Source organism: Myotis yumanensis, unplaced genomic scaffold (assembly GCF_028538775.1).
Source record: "Myotis yumanensis isolate MYYU_CA2020_CCGP unplaced genomic scaffold, mMyoYum1.0.hap1 SCAF_14, whole genome shotgun sequence".
NCBI lineage: Eukaryota > Metazoa > Chordata > Mammalia > Chiroptera > Vespertilionidae > Myotis > Myotis yumanensis.
This window is the reverse complement of record NW_027223765.1, coordinates 10,120,165-10,143,941: the sequence shown is the minus strand read 5'-3', so window position 1 is coordinate 10,143,941 and position 23,777 is coordinate 10,120,165. Positions and strand designations below refer to the sequence as shown.

At 36.6% G+C, this 23,777-nt stretch overlaps 1 protein-coding gene and 1 pseudogene across 28 annotated transcripts in view; one reads left to right on the top strand and one right to left on the bottom strand.

Annotated features, from left to right (window-relative positions):
* LRRFIP2 (LRR binding FLII interacting protein 2) overlaps positions 1-23,777 on the bottom strand; it is a 101,477-nt gene that overhangs the window by 38,211 nt on the left and 39,489 nt on the right. For 9 of the 28 annotated variants that reach the window (XM_070391708.1, XM_070391709.1, XM_070391704.1 and 6 more), the window contains 12 exons: positions 18,933-18,989; positions 18,798-18,842; positions 15,541-15,609; positions 12,313-12,354; positions 10,872-10,937; positions 9,353-9,427; positions 7,746-7,796; positions 7,620-7,664; positions 6,707-6,754; positions 6,198-6,254; positions 3,790-3,855; positions 214-303 (listed from right to left, as the gene is read on the bottom strand). The exons of 6 other annotated variants lie outside the window; for them this stretch is intronic. In XM_070391708.1, the coding sequence (XP_070247809.1) occupies positions 214-303; positions 3,790-3,855; positions 6,198-6,254; positions 6,707-6,754; positions 7,620-7,664; positions 7,746-7,796; positions 9,353-9,427; positions 10,872-10,937; positions 12,313-12,354; positions 15,541-15,609; positions 18,798-18,842; positions 18,933-18,989 (711 nt within the window). The remainder of the gene's footprint in view (positions 1-213; positions 304-3,789; positions 3,856-6,197; positions 6,255-6,706; positions 6,755-7,619; positions 7,665-7,745; positions 7,797-9,352; positions 9,428-10,871; positions 10,938-12,312; positions 12,355-15,540; positions 15,610-18,797; positions 18,843-18,932; positions 18,990-23,777) is intronic. 13 more of the 28 variants (XM_070391699.1, XM_070391712.1, XM_070391724.1 and 10 more) reach the window with 8 other exon arrangements.
* Positions 18,328-18,455, top strand: LOC138992816 (U2 spliceosomal RNA; annotated as a pseudogene).

The following is a 23,777-nucleotide window of genomic DNA, read 5'->3' as shown; positions in this document are numbered from 1 at the left end:
TTTATGGGGGAAATTTTCAACAGAGAATTTTTTAAAAATCAGAACGTATCAATATATACATTCCAAAACAAAACAAGTAACTGTATTTCATGCTAGTGTGTTCAAATAAATATTTCCTGGACAGTAAGTTGAGTTCCTAGTTTTAAAACAGCTAACATATTAGACTTTAGTTACACGCCTGAGACAACATAAGCCCCCATGCAATCCACTCACGCTGCTCAAATCCAGGACACTGGCATCATCCACCTCAGAGACAAAGCTCCCCCTGCGATTGGAGCGACTGAAATAATCAGCAGCAGAAACCTTTCAGTCGGGAAAAAATGAGATGCTTTAGAAGTTAAGAAAAGAGAGAAAAGAATAAGAACACTGGCACGTGGGGGGGAAAGTCTTCCTGGTGTGTGATAAAGTGTCATGAAATGAAATGAAAACTACTGCAATTAGCCTACTCTAAAAAGTAAAAAGGAAACGTAAAGGGCTTCCTAAATAAAATCCCAGCTCCCTCAAATAAGCTTTATTCATCCCAATGGGAGTTCTATACAGATCACGTGCTGCCTGAGGCCAGCACACTCTCCTGTGTTTAAGACATGTATCTCCAGGAGGATTCTAGTATAATATCTACCTAAAGCCTCTACTACATGTCACACATTTATTATCCATTATAACTATCAACTCTGTTAAGCACATACATGCTGAATGCAAAATTATTTTTGCATTACCCCATTTCCACAGTTCCCTCTAAAGACCTGGAACTGCAGAACACAATAATAAAAGAAGTACATGGCCTCCTTAGGTTCCCCAAGCACCCAGTCATTTCCCACCTTAGACTCTGGCACTGACTGGGAAAGCTCTTCCAGCTCTTCAAGCAGCTGGCGCCTCACATTTCACGTCTCAGCTCAAAGGTCACTTCCCCCAGAGAACCCTTCTCTATCCAAAGGGACACAGACACACATACACCACACCCTCAGTGTTGCCTATCTTATCACCTGCTTGTTCTCTTCACAGTCCCAGGGCTGCTTTCTTTCTGTTCCTTTCTTTACTAGTTTATTTTCTATTTCTTTCACTAGGATATAAGCTCCATGAAGTCAGAAATCTGGGCTGGCTTATCCTTATTCCCAGCACTTAACACAGTGCCTTGCATATAATAGGTACTTCATAAACATTTGTTGGATTAATAAATGAAAGTTTTTCCCTCACTCATCAGCTATTCCTTACCTCAGCTTGGACCACCTTGCTTAAAAACTCTTCCATTCTCTGAGGACCCAGTGCCCCCGAGCCCTCTGCTGCCCTCACTGGGCCACCAGCAGCCGGGCCCACCATAAGTATATACTATATATAATGCAAAAAAAGATAAATGGTCTTACAGAGGAAAAAAACAAAACAAAACAAAACAACCTCTTCCCTTCCAGGAAAGAAATATGGAAGCCCATCCACAGAGACAAAGAAGGCTTACAACTATAAAGTTTTGCCAAGGGTTAATATGATCAAGCAGTAATAACTTTATTCATAGTAACAGTAATACTTGTTTGATTTACAAATACCTAATATTTTATTTGTACCTACTATCTCAGAATTTTGAGTTATTTCCTATATAGTAATTCATTTAATCCATATATTAAGCCTATCTACAAAGATATTAACATCCATTGTAAAAATAAAAAAATTGACATTACCCAAGCCAGTGTGGCTCAGTGGTTGAGTGTCAACCTATGAACCAGGAGGTCACTGTTCGATTCCCTGTCAGGGCACATGGCCAGGTTGTAGGCTCGATCCCCAATGTGGGGCATGCAGAGGCAGTCAATCAATGATTCTCTCTTATCATTAATGTTTCTATCTCTCTCCCTCTCCCTTCTTCTCTGAAATCAATAAAAATATATTTTAAAAAAGAGAAGAAACTGACATTAACACACTAATAAGTTGTAAAAGTGGTTCAGGGCCCAGGCACCATTATTTTAAAGTCCCTCTCTTTCTATTAAGAAGTACAAATCAGCCGAAACCGGTTTGGCTCAGTGGATAGAGCGTCGGCCTGCGGACTGAAAGGTCCCAGGTTCGATTCCGGTCAAGGGCATGTACCTGGGTTGCGGGCACACCCCCGGTAGGAGATGTGCAGGAGGCAGCTGATCGATGTCTCTCTCATCGATGTTTCTAACTCTCTATCTCTCCCTTCCTCTCTGTAAAAAATCAATAAAATATTAAAAAAAAAAAAAAAAAAAAAAAGAAGTACAAATCAGGGCACATGCCCAGGTTGCGGGTTCGATCCCCAGTAAGGGGCATGTAGGAAGCAGCCGATTGATGATGCTTCTCATAGATGTTTCTATCTCTCTATCCTTGTCTTTTCCTCTCTAAGTATCAATAAAAACATATTTAAAAAAATACAATTATAAAAATAGTCATAAGGATGTAAAGTACAGCATAGGGAATATTGTTAATAATATTTTAGTACCTATGTATAGTGTCAGATGGGTACTTGACCTTTTGGGGTGATCAATTCATAAAGTATATAAATGTCTAATCACTTTGTTGTACACCTCAAACAATGTCAACTGTAATTGAAAATTTTAAAAATAATTTTATTATAAAAAATAATAAAATCCCTGAATTTCTACCCCATCACTTTTTGAGGTGCTTTCAGATAGATGTTTTGGACTTTTCTTTCTCCTTCAGCTTTGAGTGTGAGCATTAAATTGCTTTGCTAATGGACCAGAACTGCCTTTAATTAGACCGCTGGGTTTTGTGTGTGTGTGTTTTTTTAATCCTCACCCAAGGATATTTTTTCATTGATTTTTAGAGAGTGGGAGGGGGTGAGATATAGAGAGAGAAACATCGATGTGAGAGAGAGACACACTGATGGGTTGTCTCCTGCATGCTAGGCACATGTCCTTGACTGGAATCAAACCGGGGACCCTTCAGTCTGCAGGTCAACACTCTATCCACTGAGCCAAACGGGCTAGGGCTAGACTGCTGTTGTTTTGTTTTGTTCGGTTTTTGACAACAAATCTCACAAACACTTGGTGTTTCCTTCTCTATGAAACTTCAAGTTTACAATCTTTCATAAAACACAACTCATTAAATGGCCTTCTTCTATTTTTCTTTAAGGAATTCTAGCCTCTTAGTTATTGGGCTCTTTTTTTTAGCTCTAAGCTGACACATCATCCTCACCAATGTACTTTTCAAATTAATTATTAAATAAAGCAAAAATGTCATCAGCTCCGTAAAACTTCCAGCTTTATTAAGAGAGTAACCTGAAATTATATAATTATTTTAACACAGCTATTTTTTGTCTTTACAATTATTACGCTAATTGAATTCTAAGACCAGAATTTTAAAATTTTGCCATCAGAATCTCTTAAAAAGTTCACGGGTCTTAAAAGTTGTATAAACAATGGTTGAATACACAACAAAGAAAGAGGCTGATGGCCACATGCTTTATATTCCATAGTTATGAGTTTTATACAATGTGGAAACATTAATTTTGCTTGAGAAATTGTTTTTGGTTCAATGTGCATATAAATATGCATAAAACAGCAACAAAGAAAAAAAAGAGAAAATCTTTCAAATATACAATGACTAACACAGAAGAGGTGTGAAGAAGCAAGTTAGTAATGAAAGGTTATGTAGCCAGAGAATACGTACTGTCAAAACACATTTTTGAAAGCAACTTATTCAGATAAGTTAAATCGGAAGAAAATGCTCATTTTGTCAAATACAAATTTCATTTTCTCACAGGTGTCACGTGATCCACAATGGCGCGATTTTAAAATTTGTGTGTGTTTGCATGCAAACCACGCTCACCGCACTCTCCCTTCGCCGGCGACTGGAACAACCAGAAGATGCAATACTTGCAGTGTCGTCGATAAACTATAGATATTAAATGCAGTTAATGAAAAAGATGCAATTTCACTACAGGTCTCACATGATTGTGAGTATATTTGGTAAGGTTTTGGGAAGCATTCACACACTCTCTATGAGCATTAAAATTGGCACCACCTACTGTGCACCATTAAATAAAAAAGCTGTTTCAAGATATAATGAACGATCATTAAAAATAAAAAACATTTCCAATATGCACAAAGAATAAAATAGTACTTTATCTTTTATTTAAGTTAAAGAAAAAGGGAGTGGGAGGTATGTGTAAACCAGCCAAATCCAGCTTTCATGCTTTTAAAACCTTTAGGCTCTTTGGGATCCCATTAGGATCAATAGATATATTTACTGTTTTAGTTTGAGAACTTTAAAAAATATTTTCAAGTGAACTAAGTCAAAAACAGAATTTCCTACCAGTATTACACTGAAATGATGTTCTTATTTTCCTTTATTCATTCCTAAGCCAACTAGTGAAGACATTTCTATCATCACCCTACACTCTTCTTCCTGTTTCACCAGCAGTACAAGACTCATGCTCAGTATGTGTAGGTTATCTCCATTCTGACATCACTAAGAAACCATTCTGGTATCACTAAGATAATAACTCTGAACCCAACTTGCAAATGAAACAGTATCTAGCCAGCACACAAGGACAAGATTCTACACTTGATGAAAACTTATTTATAATAACTTTATTTGCAAGAGGCCATCATACTTGAGACATTAAAAATGCTACCAGGCCCAAGAACTGCCAAGTAGAATTTTATTAGAGGGTGGATTAAAAGTACACTTCCTTCCTATGTGAAAAGGCTTTTATCTCCTTAAATATCTCTGAGTAATTTTTTGTGCGTTTAGGAGTAGAATTCTTGAGAAGTGCCACTTGGAAACGGCAGGAGGATGGAGCCAAACATATATGTGTAAGAAAGCCCATATAGCTCATATATTCCACTCAACAAAGTAACATGTGTTGACCATTAAGAAACTGCTTTAGTAATTTCTTCAATTTTGACACTGCCAAGAATAACAAGGTACTCCTAAAGTCATAATTTGCTATTGGAACTGTAAGTTAGTACAGTCTTTTTGGTGGGCAATATGGCACGATACATAATTAAATGCATATACTCTTTGATCTCCCCATTTCATGATTAGCAATTTACCTTGAAGATCTACTCATAGAAGTACACAAAAATATATAAGAATGTTCATTGTACAAGTGTTTGTAGTAGCAAAAATCTCAGTCTGAATTTCCAACATTAGGAAAAATAATTTTTTAAATGTACAGCCCATGCACTAATGGAATAATATATCACCATTAAAAAGAATGTGCTGGCTCCAGCCAGTTTTGCTCAGTGGATAGAGTGTTGGCCCAGATTCGATTCCAGTCAAGGGCACATGTTCAGGTTGTAGGTTCAATTCTCAGTAGGGGGTGTGCAGGAGGGAGCCAATCAATGATTCTCATCATCGATGTTTCTATCTCTCTCACCTCTCCCTTCCTCTCTGAAATCAATTTTTTTAAAAAAGGAAAGAATGTCCTGACATAAAATTAACTCTAAGAGGCATTCAGTGAAAAAGTAAGGAAAGTGGTTTACTTTTTTAAAAAAATCTTTTAAATTAAAAAAAATGAAATGATTCTATGTATTAATACAAAGATACTTTAAATAAATAAAACAAATGAGCAAGTATATGTGAGTCTATGTACATACTGTTCAAATAAAGAATACTCACATATGCATAAAATATCTTTGAAAGGACATACAAGTACAGAGGCTGTGTTTGAGGAATGGAAACAGAGGGGAAAGGTGAGGGGACTTTTACTTAGGACTTTTCTTGAGCTAATATTACTTTTACAAATTAAGAAAAAAACCTTTAATATTGCAGAACGATTAGAATTGTTGCAGTTTTGTCTTTTATGGAACAATTCTTAAAAGTTGACTGGTTTTATTTCTTCTCCCACCCCGCCGATTAAAGCACTGGCAAGCAAGTGAAAAGGCTCAATGCAGGAAACAGAGATGCAAAGAGAAACAGAGGGTAGCCGACTCAGATACTAAACTATGACCACCGAAGACACAAGAAGTTCCACACAAATGACAATTAAATATAAATTTAGAAAAAATTCTAATGACACTGATTCCAGGCTCATTTAAGAAATTACATGCTAAGTCACATTCATACAGAAACCACCAATTAGGACAAATTAGTACTTGAGTTTGTGTACTGAAGGAAAACGACAATCCATGCATCAGAGAGTGAAACACACCACATCCTCAATATTCTAAACTGTGAGTACAGATTAAACAAAGGTCTCTACAAAGCATGCAAAGAGGCCAAGTGCTCACCACAGGACTGCTTCGGGCTGAACTTGTTCTTGATGAGTAATAACTGTATTCAGATGGCTATAAAGTTTCCAAGAAGAAAGGTTTTATAATAGTGATCAGCTCCTTGTCCTGCTGGGAATGTATTAGTGACCTTGGACCTAACTAGCTCCTGGCTCTCAGAGTTAAGGTTACCGTTATTCCCTGGTCTGGGATTCCACCTCACTCCCACCCTCAAGATCTGCTAACCCAAGGCAGGAGGGAAGAGGGGGTGAGGTGCCCTGAGAAGCACCACTCTCATCCTTTTCCTGAGGAACTGATGAACAAGAAAAGAGGTTCTCTTTATCCCTCACACTTTAAGATGATTTCCAACAGGCACTTTCTCACAGCTTAGGTGAGAGTCACAATTGGCTAGCTGATGGATCGCAGCTTATAGAGTAATTACAGTTCAGATTAAATGACCTTTTCTTTGTAAGTAAACTGTGCCCACCTACACATCACTCTCCTCACCACCTCCCCCCGGTTAGACTTACAGTTCGAGAACCATAAGGGTTATATAGTCCACCATCATACAAGGACACCTAAAGAAGAAAGGAAATACCATGAATCTATTCAGCATCAAAGTTATTTGGAAAATGTCCTAACTTCTCTGCAGTACTCGGTTCCAAAAAAGTTTTGAAGAATGGTGTAATTGTACAGCCTCCCAAGGTGAAGACTGTGAAGGTGATAACATTCGTTTTCATGCATAAATTCCTGCATTAAAACAAGTCTCATTAAAACTTTAAGCTCACACTTCATTTAAGAAGCACACTGGTTATGGTATTTCCTTTAATCATCATGTCATGAAACTAAGAGAACTAACATTTATGAATTTATCCTTTCAAAAGAGGACACACAGCAGAAAAGGTGAGGTCCAAAGCATTTTGTCCCCTGTCACAATAAAATTAAGTTATAAAGCTTCAGATTCCCAGTCCACTAGAACAGGCCATACACAACAAACAACAGCTTGAAAGCGACCAACTCATAGCTCGCATATTACAAAGAGCTAATGTTTTGCTGTTCAGTCAGCTTGCTTTATTAGAGCCTAGTATTAATGTGGCCAAGACCACAGCTGTCCCAAAGAGAACTATGACATCCCAGGCATGGACGGCCATCTCACAAAAGTAGGCAAATGTAATGGGCTCATGCAAATCTATCTTCTCAATAGGAAACCAATCCTAAGCAAGAACCTACTAACACCAGCGGTATTTACCACTGTGAAGAGAATATGCTTATTTTTACTCCCCTAAAGTTTTGTATTTTAAGCAGAAGCCGCACATTCTGCAGTGCACATCACATTAAAGCCATGTGTCCTTCACTATTCTGGAGGAAAGATGTCAAGCCAGAGTCAGCGCTACGGCAGCGGCCCTACCAGGAATACACAGGTTGGAAGAGGAAGATACAAACCAGACTGGCACTTTTCAGCAGACCAGAATTTGCAATAGGGGAGGCCTATGAAAAAAGCACATGATTTAACCCAAAGAAAAGCAGCTGGTAGCTTTGAAGGCAACACACTACTCAGAAAGTACTAACCCTGGTACTCTTAGACGTCGCCAGAGGGTCACTGTACAGGGAAGAAGACTGCTAAGAAACAAAAACAAAACAAAATAATTGAGGTTTAAGTGTATGGCCTTATACAGAAACAGAGAGAGAATGAATTGCTCTCACCATCATGAGAGCAGAAAACTTATGTTTACTTCACATTTCGTAATTCATTAGCAACTCCTGAGTGCTTAAAGTACTTAATGCATAAAGTGAGAAAAACTTCATCATTAGTAATTGTTTTAAATAGGACATTTTTTTAAAAATACATTTATTGATTTTTTACAGAGAGGAAGGGAGAGGGATAGAGAGCAAGAAACATCGATCAGCTGCCTCCTGCACACCCCACATCAGGGATGTGCCCGCAACCAAGGTACATGCCCTTGACCAGAATCGAACCTGGGACCCTTCAGTCCGCAGGCCGACGCTCTATCCACTGAGCCAAACTGGTCAGGGCTAAATAGGAATTTTAAGGGATAAGAAAGAAAAACACTGGGAATCGTTCTATATGAATGTGTTTAAGTCCCATTGGTCTCTGAACATTAATGTTAGGAGATGGGACAGCACACTAAGAAAAGTCTGAGGGAACGAGGGCCATGGCACAGGGTGTGTGGCAAACTGGCCACATTTCAGCCACCAGCAGCTCCTGGGATATTTTCAGTGATCTCATGACACATGCCAAATGGCCTTAGCCTTATTATTGGGGAACCAGAAAAATGAGCTCTGAGTCATCGCTATAAACACTCTTTTCCAAGTGTTTGGAAAAGATTAGAGAAATGTGTGTTTCAAAACAAGCCATGGACAAAGTGCCTTCCTTAGTTTAATCAGTTAAGTGTACTGGTCACAATGAATCCATATACTACCAAGGCACAGCATTTCTTAAAAAGGAATTAAATCTCTCTTTTCCTGATGTCATTTAAAGACATAATTTTCAGTTCTTTTTTACCAAGCCTAAACAGACATGGAAAATAAAAGTATCTAAGTTGTGTGTGCAGGCTTGGACAACTGAAGTATTTTAAATGTACTGTGTGCCATGTATTTGAGGTGTTTTAAATGTATGGTGTACCAAATGCCCTGAAAAAAAAAAAGATTCTAATATTGAACAAATAATCACATTCTTCCCATTCCATTTATAGTGTAAATTTTCACATGTAAGCTGTTACTAAAAGGGCATCCACATGTGTACTGATGCCTACAACTTATTCTGACATGCATCCCCCCAAAAACTGAATTAATGGATGAATGAATAGAAGGACAGTGAGATAATTATATGATAAAGGAAACAGAGTAAAATGTTAATGTAGAATCTAAATGGTAGTTACTAAGTGGTTACTACATAATTCTGTGAACTTTTTTGTGTTAAATATTTTTCATTAGAAAAAATTGGGGGAAAATGGTACTCATTTGCAAGCATGGTGATTCAATAGTTCCCACAGTTTAAATTTACACTCACACAAACTATATGAATTCAGTTACCACAAACTAGTATGCACACAACCATTCACAGGTTAGTTTTAACTAGTCAAAATGCAAAATAGAAGATTACAAATGTGTTAAAGTTGGATAAAACACATGAAGACAAAAAACTGTGGACAAACCCGAGTGTAGTAGGCAGAGCTGGGTTTGCTATGTCTAAGACTGCTATAGTTTCTCTGGTCAAAGTAGAGGCCGCTCTGCAAAAACCAAATTAAACACATTTTTCTTAAGTTAAATGTTGTTAATTTAACAACATATAAAGGCAAAATCTGATATTGCCAAACCCTATATCTCCAAAACCACAACTTAAGGTTAACTGTTTGCAAACTAAGTACTTACTCATTTTTACTGTAAAAACAAGATTATAAACCCACAAGCAAAACTGAATGGAAATAGTAAGTGATATATTCTCATGTCATCCTCAGGAATGTCCTTGAAAAACCCAGGACAACTGAATAATTACCACTTTTTAAATCCACTTGGCAATGACACAGGTATTATTAAACAGTCATTTTTCCCAAGCTTCTCCTAGTCCCATTATTTGTCAAAATAAACTGATCCAATTAAATTATCAGAGAGAAAGAGAGAGCACACTAAATTTGGTCTAAACCATCTATGGAGGTTAATTTTCGATACACTATACAAAACAGTAATTTTATATACTGTGGTGAAATTTCTCTTTCTAACTTCTCCAGCCATCTTTTTTGTCCAAGGTTAAGGAAATTTAGGCAATCCCTGACTCCTTCCCCACCCCTGCCACTCCTGGCCGTACCTTCCTGTACTACACCCTCAAGGAGGCCCCATGACTCACCTCTCCTCAGAGCTCCCAATACTCCACCCTCCAGGGCTTCTCAATGAAGTCCTCTCCATTAAATTCCTTCCTCCCTCTCCTTTCTACCAGCCAAGGTCTCCTGACCCTCTCTCCACCCCAGTAATGGTCAGAGCAGGGAGCTTGGAACTACACTTCCTCCGGCAGTACTGTGCAGCCTAACAGGAAAGAAGTGTTCCTAGCACCCCAAATGGGCATTCTGGATTACCCCCCGCCCCACACACACACACAGAAATGTTGCTCAGCAATGTGGCTGGAATAGAGAGCACTATTAGTTATGCAATTTAATTATATTGTAAGTTAAAAGTTTTCTGCAAGACAGCACGGGAACTCTGCCATCACATGCCTTAATGTTTCTACCAGAAAATTCATTCCAACTTCCCAAAATCTGACCTACTAACAAACTTTCAGAATGAAACCTATTTGTGAGTTTGGTAGGGCCTATAGTACCACAACTAAATCCATTTAAATTTCTAAAATAAGGATAAGAATCTCACTAAACTTATTCGTGAGGTATATTCTAAAGGATAGATCATAAATGAAAATACGCTGTTAATGAACTTCTTGTGATGAACACCTTCCTAACTCTAGTCCCTGGGGTTAACATATATTAACTTAATATTAATTCTTATAAATTTAAACAAATTTATTTTTAAATAAGGTTCTGATAAACCATGTTTCAGTATATTATCAAATTTCAATGATGCCTTAGGAGCACACCAAAGCAGTCATAATTCTTAAGTTCCCTAAAAGTAAGCAGTAAATTTTACAGCAGCACAACATACTGTGACAGGAGACAAAACAGAACTAACCAGTGGGTCTTTATGGGAACCAGAAGTTCTCTTCTTCATTCCATAAGAGTGACTGTAAGAATGATTCTGGAAATATATTTTTTAAGTTAAATATTTGAAGATTAATGATCATACAATAATTTAATAAAGTTACAGACAGAAAGGTCCATATGAGATACAGAGTAATCTACATGCAATTCCATCTGTTAGTAAGTGATCCACTGAACTTGACTGCTAAGGCATACCACCTCTCTACACATGGGCATTTCCCCTCCCATACCCCATGCCATCCAGCTCAGTGTCCAGCCAAAAAGCAAAAACAAAACTTAGTTAGGACACTGAGCCAGGCAGGGTGTTTGTGAGGACCTTCACCCCACACCTCATTTGAGTCCCTCTATCTTCTTTATGAAGGTATAGGTGACAACAACTGTTCTTTGGACCAACAAAAACAAGACTGAGATAACAAAGAACATGATATTGCATTGCCCCAGACAGTACTCTTAACCCCAGTGAGTGGTCCCACCGCATGCACTGCTAGGGAGTACAGAGCCAGACGGTATGGCTGTCCTGCGTAGCAGCAGCATTATTAGATAACAACCTTCTGTGAGTCCTTGGAAGATAGCACTGTCTTGACACAGAACTTCCCCTAGGAGTACAGAGCCAAGGGTGTATGCGGGATACAGGACAGCAACAGTACTAAACAGGTCAATTTGTAGACAAGAAATCCAATCTAGGTCTGCACTGCTCGCTGGAAATGAGGAAGTGCAGTTAAAGTGTCCTACCTACCAACAGTCTGCTTGAGGCAAACCTACTGACATGCACAGCTGATAACGAACCAGTTATTATACACTCATTTCTCTTTTTTGAATATGTGTACCTTTCCTTTCATACAATTCCCTGGACATTTTAAAAGATGTCTTACATATTTAGAAACTCAGACAATCTAATGACATAATATTAACCAAATAAAAACATGCTATACTTGGCTAAAATGACATGCCATAAAAAAACAAACCAAATCAAGAAAAAATTAGTGTACATAACTGATGTTTCAGGAGTCATCGTCACTGCTGGGCGTTCTGTCACCTGCTAGCTGTGACACCTAGCACAAAGCACACTGAAGCCTGTGCTACCATAGCTCAGCGTCTATCAAAACATGTCTATTAGGGCAATGGGCACATGCCAGCTGAATAGTCCATCATTTTAAGAAAATATATTACTACCAATCATAATATTGAAGAGGGAAGCATATAATTTTTATCTAATTTTAAATTCTAAAAGAAAAAAATTATTCAAACGTTAAGTATGCCAAAATTGCAAAACAACAGTTTTGCTTTGTGAGTCATATGTTTCCCCCCAAACATCATAACAAAACTGTGCAAGTTAGTCACAATCCATTATTAGCATCATCAGGGGTTTATAAAGTAAAACTACATCTAACAAAAAGTCATGCACTACATACTAATGATGAAAGTCTGGATGATCTGTCCTTGAGAGGATCATACTGGATTTCAGAAAAAGGTGAAAGTTGCATTTCCAAAATCAGAATTATAAAAAGGGGAAAAAATTAACATTTGCAAGTCATTGAAACTCCAAAATTATTAAACATAAAGGCCATTAAATGTGAATTGAAGAATAGTCCCCCACAAACTCTTTCCTAGTATAAGTTATTGCTAATATGTAAAGTTGCATTTCCTTTTCAAATAGAGAGTTCATAATCAGTAAGGAAGGCTTTAAACGCAGGAATTAAGCGTTCAGAAATCAAAAGATGTTTTACTTTGTGACTGTTACCATCATTTCCCATCCTTTGAACAAGGCAAAAACAAGGCATGGACAGGCAATGAGATTAGAGCATATCACTAATCACACTTACAAAAAGCAATGGCAGCACCAGAATAAGGGGAATTCCCCTGGACCTGCTCATGGACACCCTCCTGAGAAACTTCCCTCCTCAAGAACCTTCCCTATTAAAAATGCTGAACCAAACTAGAAAGTTGGTGAGTGCACAGCATGGAATGTACAGTATACATATAATTGTAGCATTAAATATAAACCAAAGAAAAATATGTAAAATTTATAAGATCAGAAAACTCTATTTCATGTAGAATCTTTAAGAAAATAAGATGTCCTGCCCTCACCGGTTTGGCTCAGTGGATAGAGCGTCAGCCTGCGGACTGAAGGGTCCCAGATTCGATTCCAGTCAAGGGCATGTACCTTGGTTGTGGGCATATCCCCAGTAAGGGGTGTGCAGGAGGCAGCTGATCGATGTTTCTCTCTCATTGATGTTTCTAACTCTCTATCCCTCTCCCTTCCTCTCTGTAAAAAATCAATAAAATATATATTTTTTTAAAAATAGGATGTCCTGACCAGGTGGCTCAGTTGGTAGGAGTGTTGTCCCATACACCACAAGGTTGTGGGTTTAACTCCCAGTCAGGGCACGTACCTAGAGCTTGCGGGTTCTATCCCCAGTAGGGCGCATATGGGACGCAACCTATCAATGTTTCTCTCGCTCTTTCCCCTTCCCCTCTCTCTCAAATCAATAAAAACATACCCTTGGATGAGGATTTTTTTAAAAAAGAAAAGATAATGTGAGTACCACCACATTTGAAATCCAAAAAAATTAGATTTGTGGTTTCCTACCATTCATTTGTTAAGCATTCTAGTTTATATTTTTTAAGCAATCTTACCCAGAAGAACAATGCATATTAAAAAAGAAAAAAAGCAATGAGTAAGTTCCTCAGGTATTTTGGTAAATATATCTTTCTTCCGGCCAGCATGGCTCAGTGGTTGAGCATTGAACTATGAACCAGAAGGTCATGATTCGATTCCCGGTCAAGGCACATGCCTCGGTTGCAACCTTGATCGCCAGTGTGGGATGTGCAGGAGGCAGTTGATCAATGATTCTCTCTCATTGTTGATGTTTCTATCTCTCCCTCTCCCTTCCTCTCTGAAATCAATAATAAAAAAAAAAATTAAAAAAAATATCTTTCTTTTGCAACTCTTCTACCAAGTTAGGATTTTAGGGAACAATATTGAAAGCCGATCTAAAGTAATGTTTTCCTAAGTGTAGGTTGCTACTAATTAGTGGGTCATGAAATCAATTTATGGGTTCAACCAGCATTTTTTAAAGATGAAATAGAAAATAGAGTTTATCGTGCACAGTAAGAATAAATATTATTTTGTAAATTTTCAATAATATGCTTCATATACAAACACACAGGCACATATCTGCATGTGTATACTGGATCACGGTGTAAAATGTATTTGTTGTAGAGGTTGCAATTTGAAAAAGTTTGAAATACTGTAGAAGACAGAATTACAAATTCTAGCTCTAATAAGGCAGTACAATAAGAGTTCAAACAAAACCAAGGTCCTCCCTTCATGCCCAATGACATAGTCATTTACAAAAAGATATCGAAAAAACCTCCCAAAATATATATTTCAATAGTATAAGACTAAGTGATACAATTTTACCAATGGTATAAATTCAGTGAAAATGGTATTGCAATAAATATCAAAAAGTATTAGAATAAAATATCTGCATTTGCAATGCTTTTCTTATATTACTCTGAAACTAACACAGAAGGCAAGCAATAAAGAGTGTTATTACATATGTGAAAAATCTTATTTATCCAAAATTTTCTAAAATGTCTAAAGGTGTGCATTTAATATGTGTGTGTGTGTGTTTTTAACTGACTTCAGAGAGGAAGGGAAAGGGAGAGATAGATACATCAACAATGAGAGAGAATCATTGATCAGCTGCCTCCTGCATGCCTCCTACTGGGAGCATGTGCCAGCAACCTGGGCATGTGCCCTGACTAGAAATTGAACCGTGACCTCCTGGTTCATAGGTCAATGCTCAACCACTGAGCCACGCAGGCCGGGATTAAGGTGTGCACCTAGTAAATGATGTGCAATAGTAAAATGTCACTATATGGTGACATATCCCTAAAAATAAAGTTCCTTCTCGAAAGAAATTTCATTTACTTCTCTTCTCAGTCAACAAAATATCCTTTTTGTTTTAAAAAATACCATGATTAAAACATGTATTACTCAAGCCACACATCCTAGCATATAAACTATTCCATTCTCCCAACCAGATAAGTTCGCTGAAGAGAACAGTCATGTCCTATTTCTTCTCATTCTCTCTGTAGCACCAATGGCATTTTCCAAAGGCATAGGACTTAACAAGCTGAATTAAAATTAACCTATTTCAATTTTCCCTTTCCAAAATATAATGCAGAGTTCATTCAGCTGGTTTAAAGACATTGCTGAATATATCTGGTAGGGAAGTCCATAATTTGGGCACCTTAATTGCTATAAGAACAACTGGGTAAAACAAGAATCCCCCTAATAAGTGACAGTTTGCATTTATATTGCTTAAAAACATAATATTTCACAAAGGATGGAAAACTGAACATACGAAGGTCTAGCTAAAATGTTCCAAATCTGCTATTATAAGCTATCATAAAAAGTCTTTTTTTACCTGTGATACTTGTCTGAAGGTTTTCATTTTGGAAAAATGAACAAAAAAAAAAAGATCAAAAGAAAGTATAGCAAAATGACTGTAGAAACAAAGTTCAGTAAGTGTCAATTTCTATAAGAACGTACCAATACTCAAGCCCCCAGAACTCTGAGAGCAACAGTGAATGCACAATACTAACACTGCACATTTTTCTGGACTACACACCATGATGTCTTTCCTTTTGGGTATACTGGCTCTGCTCCAATGTGTCCCCGTTATGTCCTTCGATGGGCTCTTCAAAGGAATTAAAGTGTAACAGTAAATGAAAAAAACACAAATTGCAAGCATATTAAAATTATACTGAGGTCATTGACACATAACCAGGAACTAATACATACAACAGTAAAAATCTCCACAGTGAGAAATACCAATGTATCCCTAAAGCCCTGATTCAAGACCACCTCATTTTCTAATTTTGGCTGTCTACCTTACAGTACTTCAGTATATAAAGCAATGACCAAGATGTTTTTTAAGGCAGATTGTTTTTTAAAGCAACAAACTGTTTCATTTCTAAACTCAGGGTATTCATTTAATCCTCCCTCACCTAAACCTACCACTCACGGTTTTGAACTAGGTTTGCTCTTTTCATTTTTATACAGAACGCTTATAGCACTGACACCATTTCCAACCCAAACAGCTTCTGGCAGGCCACCTTATAAGAAGGTAGTGACTGAAAGTTACTTGTACAATAGGAAACATCAAAGTCCTAAAAATACAACATAACCACATCTGCTTCACATCCAGGTACTTCTAACATTCATACATCAAATACGAAGTCCAAAAGTGTTAGACATTTAAATATACGGCTCATAAGAAAAATATTTTTTAAAAGATAGAGAAATACCAAAACCCAAAAATGTAAGCAAACTCCAATAAAATTTAGGTCAGTGCTTTAGATCATCACATTTATTTTTACAGAGAATAAAATTTAAAACACATTCAGATTAATATAGATGGTAAAGATAATTTAAAAAGCAAATAATCTGATGAAAACTTAGAACTTACAATATTATCTAGTTAAAAGAAAAAACTAATCTCAATTATATTTCTTTTAAACAATGTTATTAGTGAGCTTTCAGATTTATTGTGTAATATTTAAAATGTGTTGATGCCCTGGCTGGTTTGGCTCAGTGGAGAGAGCATCAGCATGCGAACTGAAGGGTCCTGGGTTCAATTCCAGTCAAGGGCACATGCCCAGGTTGCGGACTGGATCCCCAGTAGGGGGTATGCAGAAGGCAGCCGATCAATGATTCTTTCCCATCATTGATGTTTCTAGCTCTCTCTCCCTCTACCTTCCTCTCTGAAATTAAAAAAAAAAAGTGCTGAATGTACACACAAACAGTATAGTACTAGAATCTCCTACAGTCTAAATTTTAATTTTTATTTATTATTATTTTTTATTAATTCTCACCCAAGGATATTTTTCCATTGATTTTTAGAGAGAGTGGAAGGGAGGGGGAAAGACAGAGAGAGACACATCAATGTGAGAGAGACACATCGACTGGTTGCCTCCTGCATGCGCCCTGACCAGGGCTAGGGATGGAGCCTGTAACCTTGGTACACACCCTTGACTGAAATCAAACCTGAGACCCTTCAGTCTGTGGGCTGACACTCTATCCACTGAGCCAAACCAGCTAGGGCTAAAATTTTTATTTATAATTAAATTGGCACACTGAATTTTTTTAAATTGGAACTTTACTCTTTTTCCCGCAGTAACAAATTTTTCATAATTACCATAATGAATGAAATACTCTGAGAGTTCTTGTTATAACTTAAATGTATTTAATAATATAATTTCCATAAAAAGAAAATCAACTCATTACTTTATAGACACTCTGTGTAAATAATTCCCTATGAGTTTACTTTGAAATTTCTTTTTTGTTTGCAGATTTATTTTAAAGGCTCCCAAATTAGGTCAAGCTTGGATGATTTTATCAGAGGTTTAAGCTAATATACAATAGTCAACTTTCCCTAAAGAACACATACAAATTTACAAATAAACAGCTTGATAAAAACTGTGTGAAACTTCATCAATCAACATTATAATGCAAAGCAAAGGAAAAAGCCAGACATTTTTTAAAAAAGAGGAGAAAAGGGATTATTTTCAAAGTCCTCAAAGACATTCAACTTCTAATTTTTTGTTGACTAACTCCCTGTGTGATCTTCTCAAAGTATGTGTGTGCAGATATACAAATATGTCTGTGTGTGTGTGTATACACACACACACACACACACACACACACACGTATCTCCAGGGAGAAAGATGACAAACTTATTACCTTAAAGTTTTTCTCCTATAAAATCATTCTGAAGCTGCTGATTAGATTTGTATAAAGGCTTGTTAATATTATTATAAACCTAAACTTTCATAATTAACCAAAATATTTGATTCAAAAACTGGCTTACTAACTTACTCTAAAAAGACAGATTATACTCACCAAAAGTAATATAACCAGAGTAAAGAACTATTTAAGAATACAAACACATCAATAACTAACATACTGGAACATACTGAGTTCATTACAGTATATTTTTAGACATTATATAAGATGAGAAGAAAACTAGACTTAGGGGGAAATAAACAAATATAGACCTTAACATGATAGATCATTTTACTGATGAAACATCTTTGTGTAAGTATACTAAGTGCACATTAAAAGAATTGCTTTAAAGTTTAAAGCACAAATCTTTGAGAGAGATCAGTGTCTTAGCACAATATGCAAACCTTTTTAACAAGCGATTTCCCATTTATCTTAATATACAACAATGCATGTTAAACTTTAGACATACTACCAAATGTTAATCAAAATGTTGAAGCATGATAATTTCTATAAACATGACAAGCAGGAATTTTTCAAATCAGTAGCTCAATTTTTCCATGTAATCAAACTATAATTAGTCACCCAAACTTCAAAACATTTATCATTTAATAAATTATTTAAAAATATATTAATCACTTCTTGGCCTTTTGGCTAAGATCAAGCATAGGCATCTGTTCTTATCAAGTTTAACATCTGATATATCCTCTATCCGAGGACAATGTACTAAATGGTTTTTTGGAGCAAGGGGAAAAAATTTTTTTAAATATGAAAGTAGGAAAAATCGGAAAGAACCATGCAGATGTCATTCTATAAAATCAATCTTATTATTTTGCAATAATTTTTTAAGATCAAAGGTCCTTTTATAAAAAATAGATGAACATATTTATGATTTTTAGCATTGATTTACTTATAGCAATAATTTGAGAGAAAGCATCAGTTTCCAATGAAAGAATTTTGCCAATATTTTCTTTTTTAAAAAAAAGGCAAAGGGGAAAAAAAGGCAAAGGAATATATGAGCATTATTTGATTGCTTAGCAATGGTGCTGCAGAAAGCTCAGACACATACGGTAAGCTTTGCTATTGTGTAAACAAAATACCAACCCTGTGACTGCCAAGACTTCGAATGGACAATGCATCCTCAACTCCCTGATAAAAATAAAAACAAAAGTTTGTGAGTGACTGCATTAAGTTAGTGAGGAAAACGTATTAGAGGCAAGTTTATAGGTTATTACAAACCAGAGATGGACGGTGATGACTGGACCGGTGGGAATACCTGGCCCTTTCTGAATCTTCCTGGGAAAGGAGAAAGTACATGAAGAATTAATCACTGAACAGAGGATTGTCTATCAGAACAACTGGGTGAAGGCAGGTCAGTTCAGAGCACAGCCGCACATTCCTTACAGCAAGCAGGTATGGACAACTCGGTTTCAAAAGCTGAGTCTGGGGCAGCCACATGCTTCCGTTGGAAAGAAAGTAGAGATCATCTTGGAAATGTTTTTAATTTAACAAGTTTATGTATGTCTGACCATTTGTAGAATGTAACCTATATATGACAAAGACAGCTCAATATACCAAGATAAAAATAAGAAAGTATTCTTAAACAGAAATTGAGTTTAGCATTAAAAAGTAGACTTTTTATCTATTTTTTTTTTCATTGTGAATGTTAGTTTATGCAAGGCAAGAAGAAATGTTTACTTTGTTAGAGATGTAGTAAGGAGACAGTGTATTGCTTTTAAAAGATTTGGGTCACAATTTTCTGTTCACTGCAAAGAATATCTTTTTTTCCTTCTCTGGGAAAGAATAGCTAAATGAAATAGCCCCTGTCTGTGTATTGTTAATATGAAAAACTACTTATAATTAGAATTGAATAAACATTTTAGAATTGATAAAGTTAATAAGACGTACGCCTTAGGAAGATTGCAAAGAAAACTGGCCACACCCTAACAGTTGACTAAATTAAATGCAATTCTCAACTTTTCCATTCAGTTATTAGCATTGGAGCATTAAGTCCTGAGTCATGTGAAATCAAATAACTAGTCCCTAGAACCTAACCAACTGAAACAGTAAGAAACTTCTGATCTTTCAGATTTTCAAAGTCCAAAGTATTTAAGTGATTTGCATTGACTAACGTCTATACACAATTGGTCCAAATGGGGTCACAGTTGATAACAGTGATGAATCAATATCTCCAACACCCCATGGCCATACAGCATGATTATTATGCAGGTATAACAAATAGATGTGGCTATGTCTGATGATTCATTTCAAATACAGAAATAGGAATTCAACTAACACCACACTTAATGCCTTATTTTAGTCATGACTTCGAGTATAATTGCAAAAAACTACTGTATGTCATCTGCTGTGTACATTGACACATTTGATCAAATCTGTTCAGAAGTCTATTTATAAGCAACCGTATGATTCAATAAGTCAATATCCAATAGGATATTCTGATCTTTAGGAAAATTCATTATTGATTTACACTTCTGTTATATAATAGACACAGGTAATCTGTAAGAAGCCAAGCAAAATTCTTCCCTTTCTTCAACTATCAGGATATACCACAAAAGTTTTGGGGGCCTATGCATTAGCCCAGCAGTAGAGGTACAGTTTATTAAGTGGTGACTAGTTCTAGGCTAGTTAGCTTGGTTAGTTTAAAGAGCCTGTGCTACAAAGGCAAATTAATTCTACATGCCCTCTCCCTATATTATTTGGGATACTAGAGTGACATACATGGTTTAATGTTCAGCCTTCCTTTTATTCTGTCCTTTCTTTTCATTCCACCTACCACACAAGAGCACTTTTTAAAAACCTACCTCTAAAAAGCACATCCCACTAAAGATAAATTCATATTTATTTTCAATTATACCTATTAAAAATAATTATAAATAAAAATACTTTATTACATATTGATATACCTCTATATTAAATAGCTTTTCTTTCTAGCCACTTTTGGAAAATATCCTAAAAAGATGTTAAAAGACTACAGAATACAATGTAAACCCATACAAGTCAGCTAATTTGAAATGAGAGAATATAGCTTATTTCAGTCATAAACTATACTATAAACCAGTACTGTCTAATAGAACTCTCTATAACAATGAAAATGTTCCATGTTTGTACTGTCTAATAGAGTAGCCACTAGCCACATGTGGCTATTGAGTATTTGAAATGCTAGAAGTGCAACTGAGAAACTAAATTTTTAATATCAATCAATTTAAACCTAAATGTAATCACACATATATGACTAGTGGTTACTGTACAAACAGTAAGGCAAGTTCAAAGCTAATTTTTATTACACCAAAAAGACTCAATTCACATATTTTACTAAGAGTCTGTCACACAACACTACTCTTACATAAAAAGACAGGTATTTAGGTAGTTTTTTACTACTCCCTCTACCTTGAATACTTCTGGTAAATATGAAGCAAACAGAAGGAGACCCTTGCATAAAAGAAAAGACCCGAGAACCACCATAGAAGCTAGAAGGGTCCTTGATGATCAATTAGTCTGATCCCTTCAAAGTCATAAAGCTGGGACCAGCATTCAGTTCTTTTACTCACCAGACAACTGAACCATAAAGATTCCATCCTACGCCCTGACCGGTTTGGCTCAGTGGATAGAGCATCAGCCTGTGGACTGAAGAGTCCCAGCTTCGATTCCAGTCAAGGGCATGTACCTTGGTTGCAGGCACATCCCCAGCTGGGGGTGTGCAGGAGGCAGCTAATCGATGTTTCTAACTCTCTATCCCTCTTCCTTCCTCTCTGTAAAAAATCAATAAAATATATTAAAAAAAAAAAAAAGATTCCATCCTATACTGGGAAACTCTATACTGGTTACACAGAAAGAACATTAAGAAAATAGCAATGTATCCTGATTTATACTCAGAGAGTTCTCCTTATCTGAAAGAACAGTTTCATTCCCCAGTTATAGTAGTATTTATTTTTATATATTTTTAATGTTTTTATTAATTTTTAAAGAGGGAGGAAGGGAGAGGGAGAGATAGAAACATCAATGATGAGAGAGAATCATTGGTCAACTGCCTCCTGCATGCCCCCTACTGGGGATGGATCCCACAACCTGGGCATGTGCCCTAACGGGAAATCAACCAATGACCCACTGGTTCATAGGTCAACACTCAACTACTGAGCCACACTGGACGGGGTCTACAGTAGTATTTAAATTGCCAGTTGGCTTTTCTTGAATTAACAGAACCAGGGCCCTGCAGAAAAAAGTTTCAGCAAACTGTGGGTTTTTTTAGGTGCCAATTACAAGGCAGAATATCCAGTTCTTCTAAGTCAGGAAAACAATATGTGTTCATTGTCCTGGGAGTCCTTATTAGTATAAAGGATCCTAGGCTGAACTTACAGGTCAATGCCTTAAAAATTGATGTATATTTCTTTAAGGTTTTCTGGAAATTACTCTTTGATACATTTAAATTAAATTAATGGAAATGAAACATATTCTTATTTTTAAAAGTTCACTTGAAGTGAGAATAACATGGTTTTATTGTTTAAAAACCAAAAGCCCAGTGAATACACATGGCCATCTTCTCTGTCAAGAAATGACACTTAAGTCAGGCCGGAGCCATTCACTCACTTTTAAGCTGCATGCTACTGATTAAGACAGCCTGTTTAAAAGGAGAATCATTGGCTAAACTGAAGATTATATGTTTGAAGGCTCAGAAAGACTTAGGCCTTTCTTGTAGGTCCTTTTGTAACAGAAAAACATAGATTCGGCTGCCTGCCACAACAAAAACCAAACTCATAAGACAGGTGGTTGGTGCAAAAGAAAAGAGGTTTATTCAGGTGCTGCAACCTGGGAGACGGGTGGACTGCTGTCTCAAAGACCATCCCGCCTTCCTGCTCAAGTCTACAGTTCTTATAGGCAGGGCTTTTTTATCTACCCAATTATCTTTCTAGCTTTTGGCATGCTCAGTTTAAGAGCCTCCCCCTGCACCATCTTGGCCAATGAGGGTGACACCCTGGCACTCCCTGGGCTCCCTGTCTATGGCAGGGAAGGGGGAACCTTTTTCTGCCAAAAGGCTGTTTGGATATTTATAACATCATTCATGGACCATACAAATTATCAACTTAAAAATTAGCCTGCTGTATTTGGTCAAACATTTAATTAACTCACCCCTAATGCCTTGGCAGGGCCAGACCAAATGATTTCGTAGGCCTCATATGGCCCAGACATTCCCCACCCCTGGCCTATGATAACATTTTCACCTTGCAATCCATTAGCAGATGGGGTACTCTCTCATACCTTCAAATTCTGGCTCTGCCGATGACTAAGCAAGTTGTTTATTTCACCAATCCTGTATCATCTTATCTATAAAGTGGAGACAGTGATACCTATCTTACAATATGAAATGAAAACATATGTAAAAACATTAGGACAATGTTCACATACAGAACACTCAAAGTAAGCTTCATTCCTGAGCCTCATGACCTTGCTTTCCCTATTCACATTCCAACATCCCACCCCAGCACCCAAAAAAAGGACTAATTTAGAAATTTTTTCATATGGGAAGATTCTCCTTTTAATAACTGACAATCCTATTGTTTGTATATACATTATTTATTTTATTATAAATTCATTAGTAATTTATATTTCATATGGTGAGTATCACATGCCAACTTCTATTATAGGCTCATTGACAGAAAGTAGCTAAAGAGACTAGAATAAGATAAAAAGTGAGATGAAATATCAGTTTGAAAGGAGTAAAAGCAAGTGTCAGAAGAGGTTCGAAGTGATAATTATTCCTATCTGAAACTAAACCCCATCTTCTCTGCATGCCCAAGTCTGAGCTATCATTCAAAACTTGGGTTAGCTGTCACCTGCATCTAAGCCTCTAACCCAAATTGCTCCCCTTCCATGAAAATCTAGCGCACTCATTGCCTGAACTGCACACATTTCACAGAGATGAAACTACGTTTATCTTCATGGCCTCTGAATATAGGAATCAAATATTAAACTTTTAATATAGGCTTTTTGCTTCTAATGTGTTGGTCGGCCCTAAGATATTAAAATCTTAGGCAATTTAATTTTAGAACTATAAAACATAATTAAAAG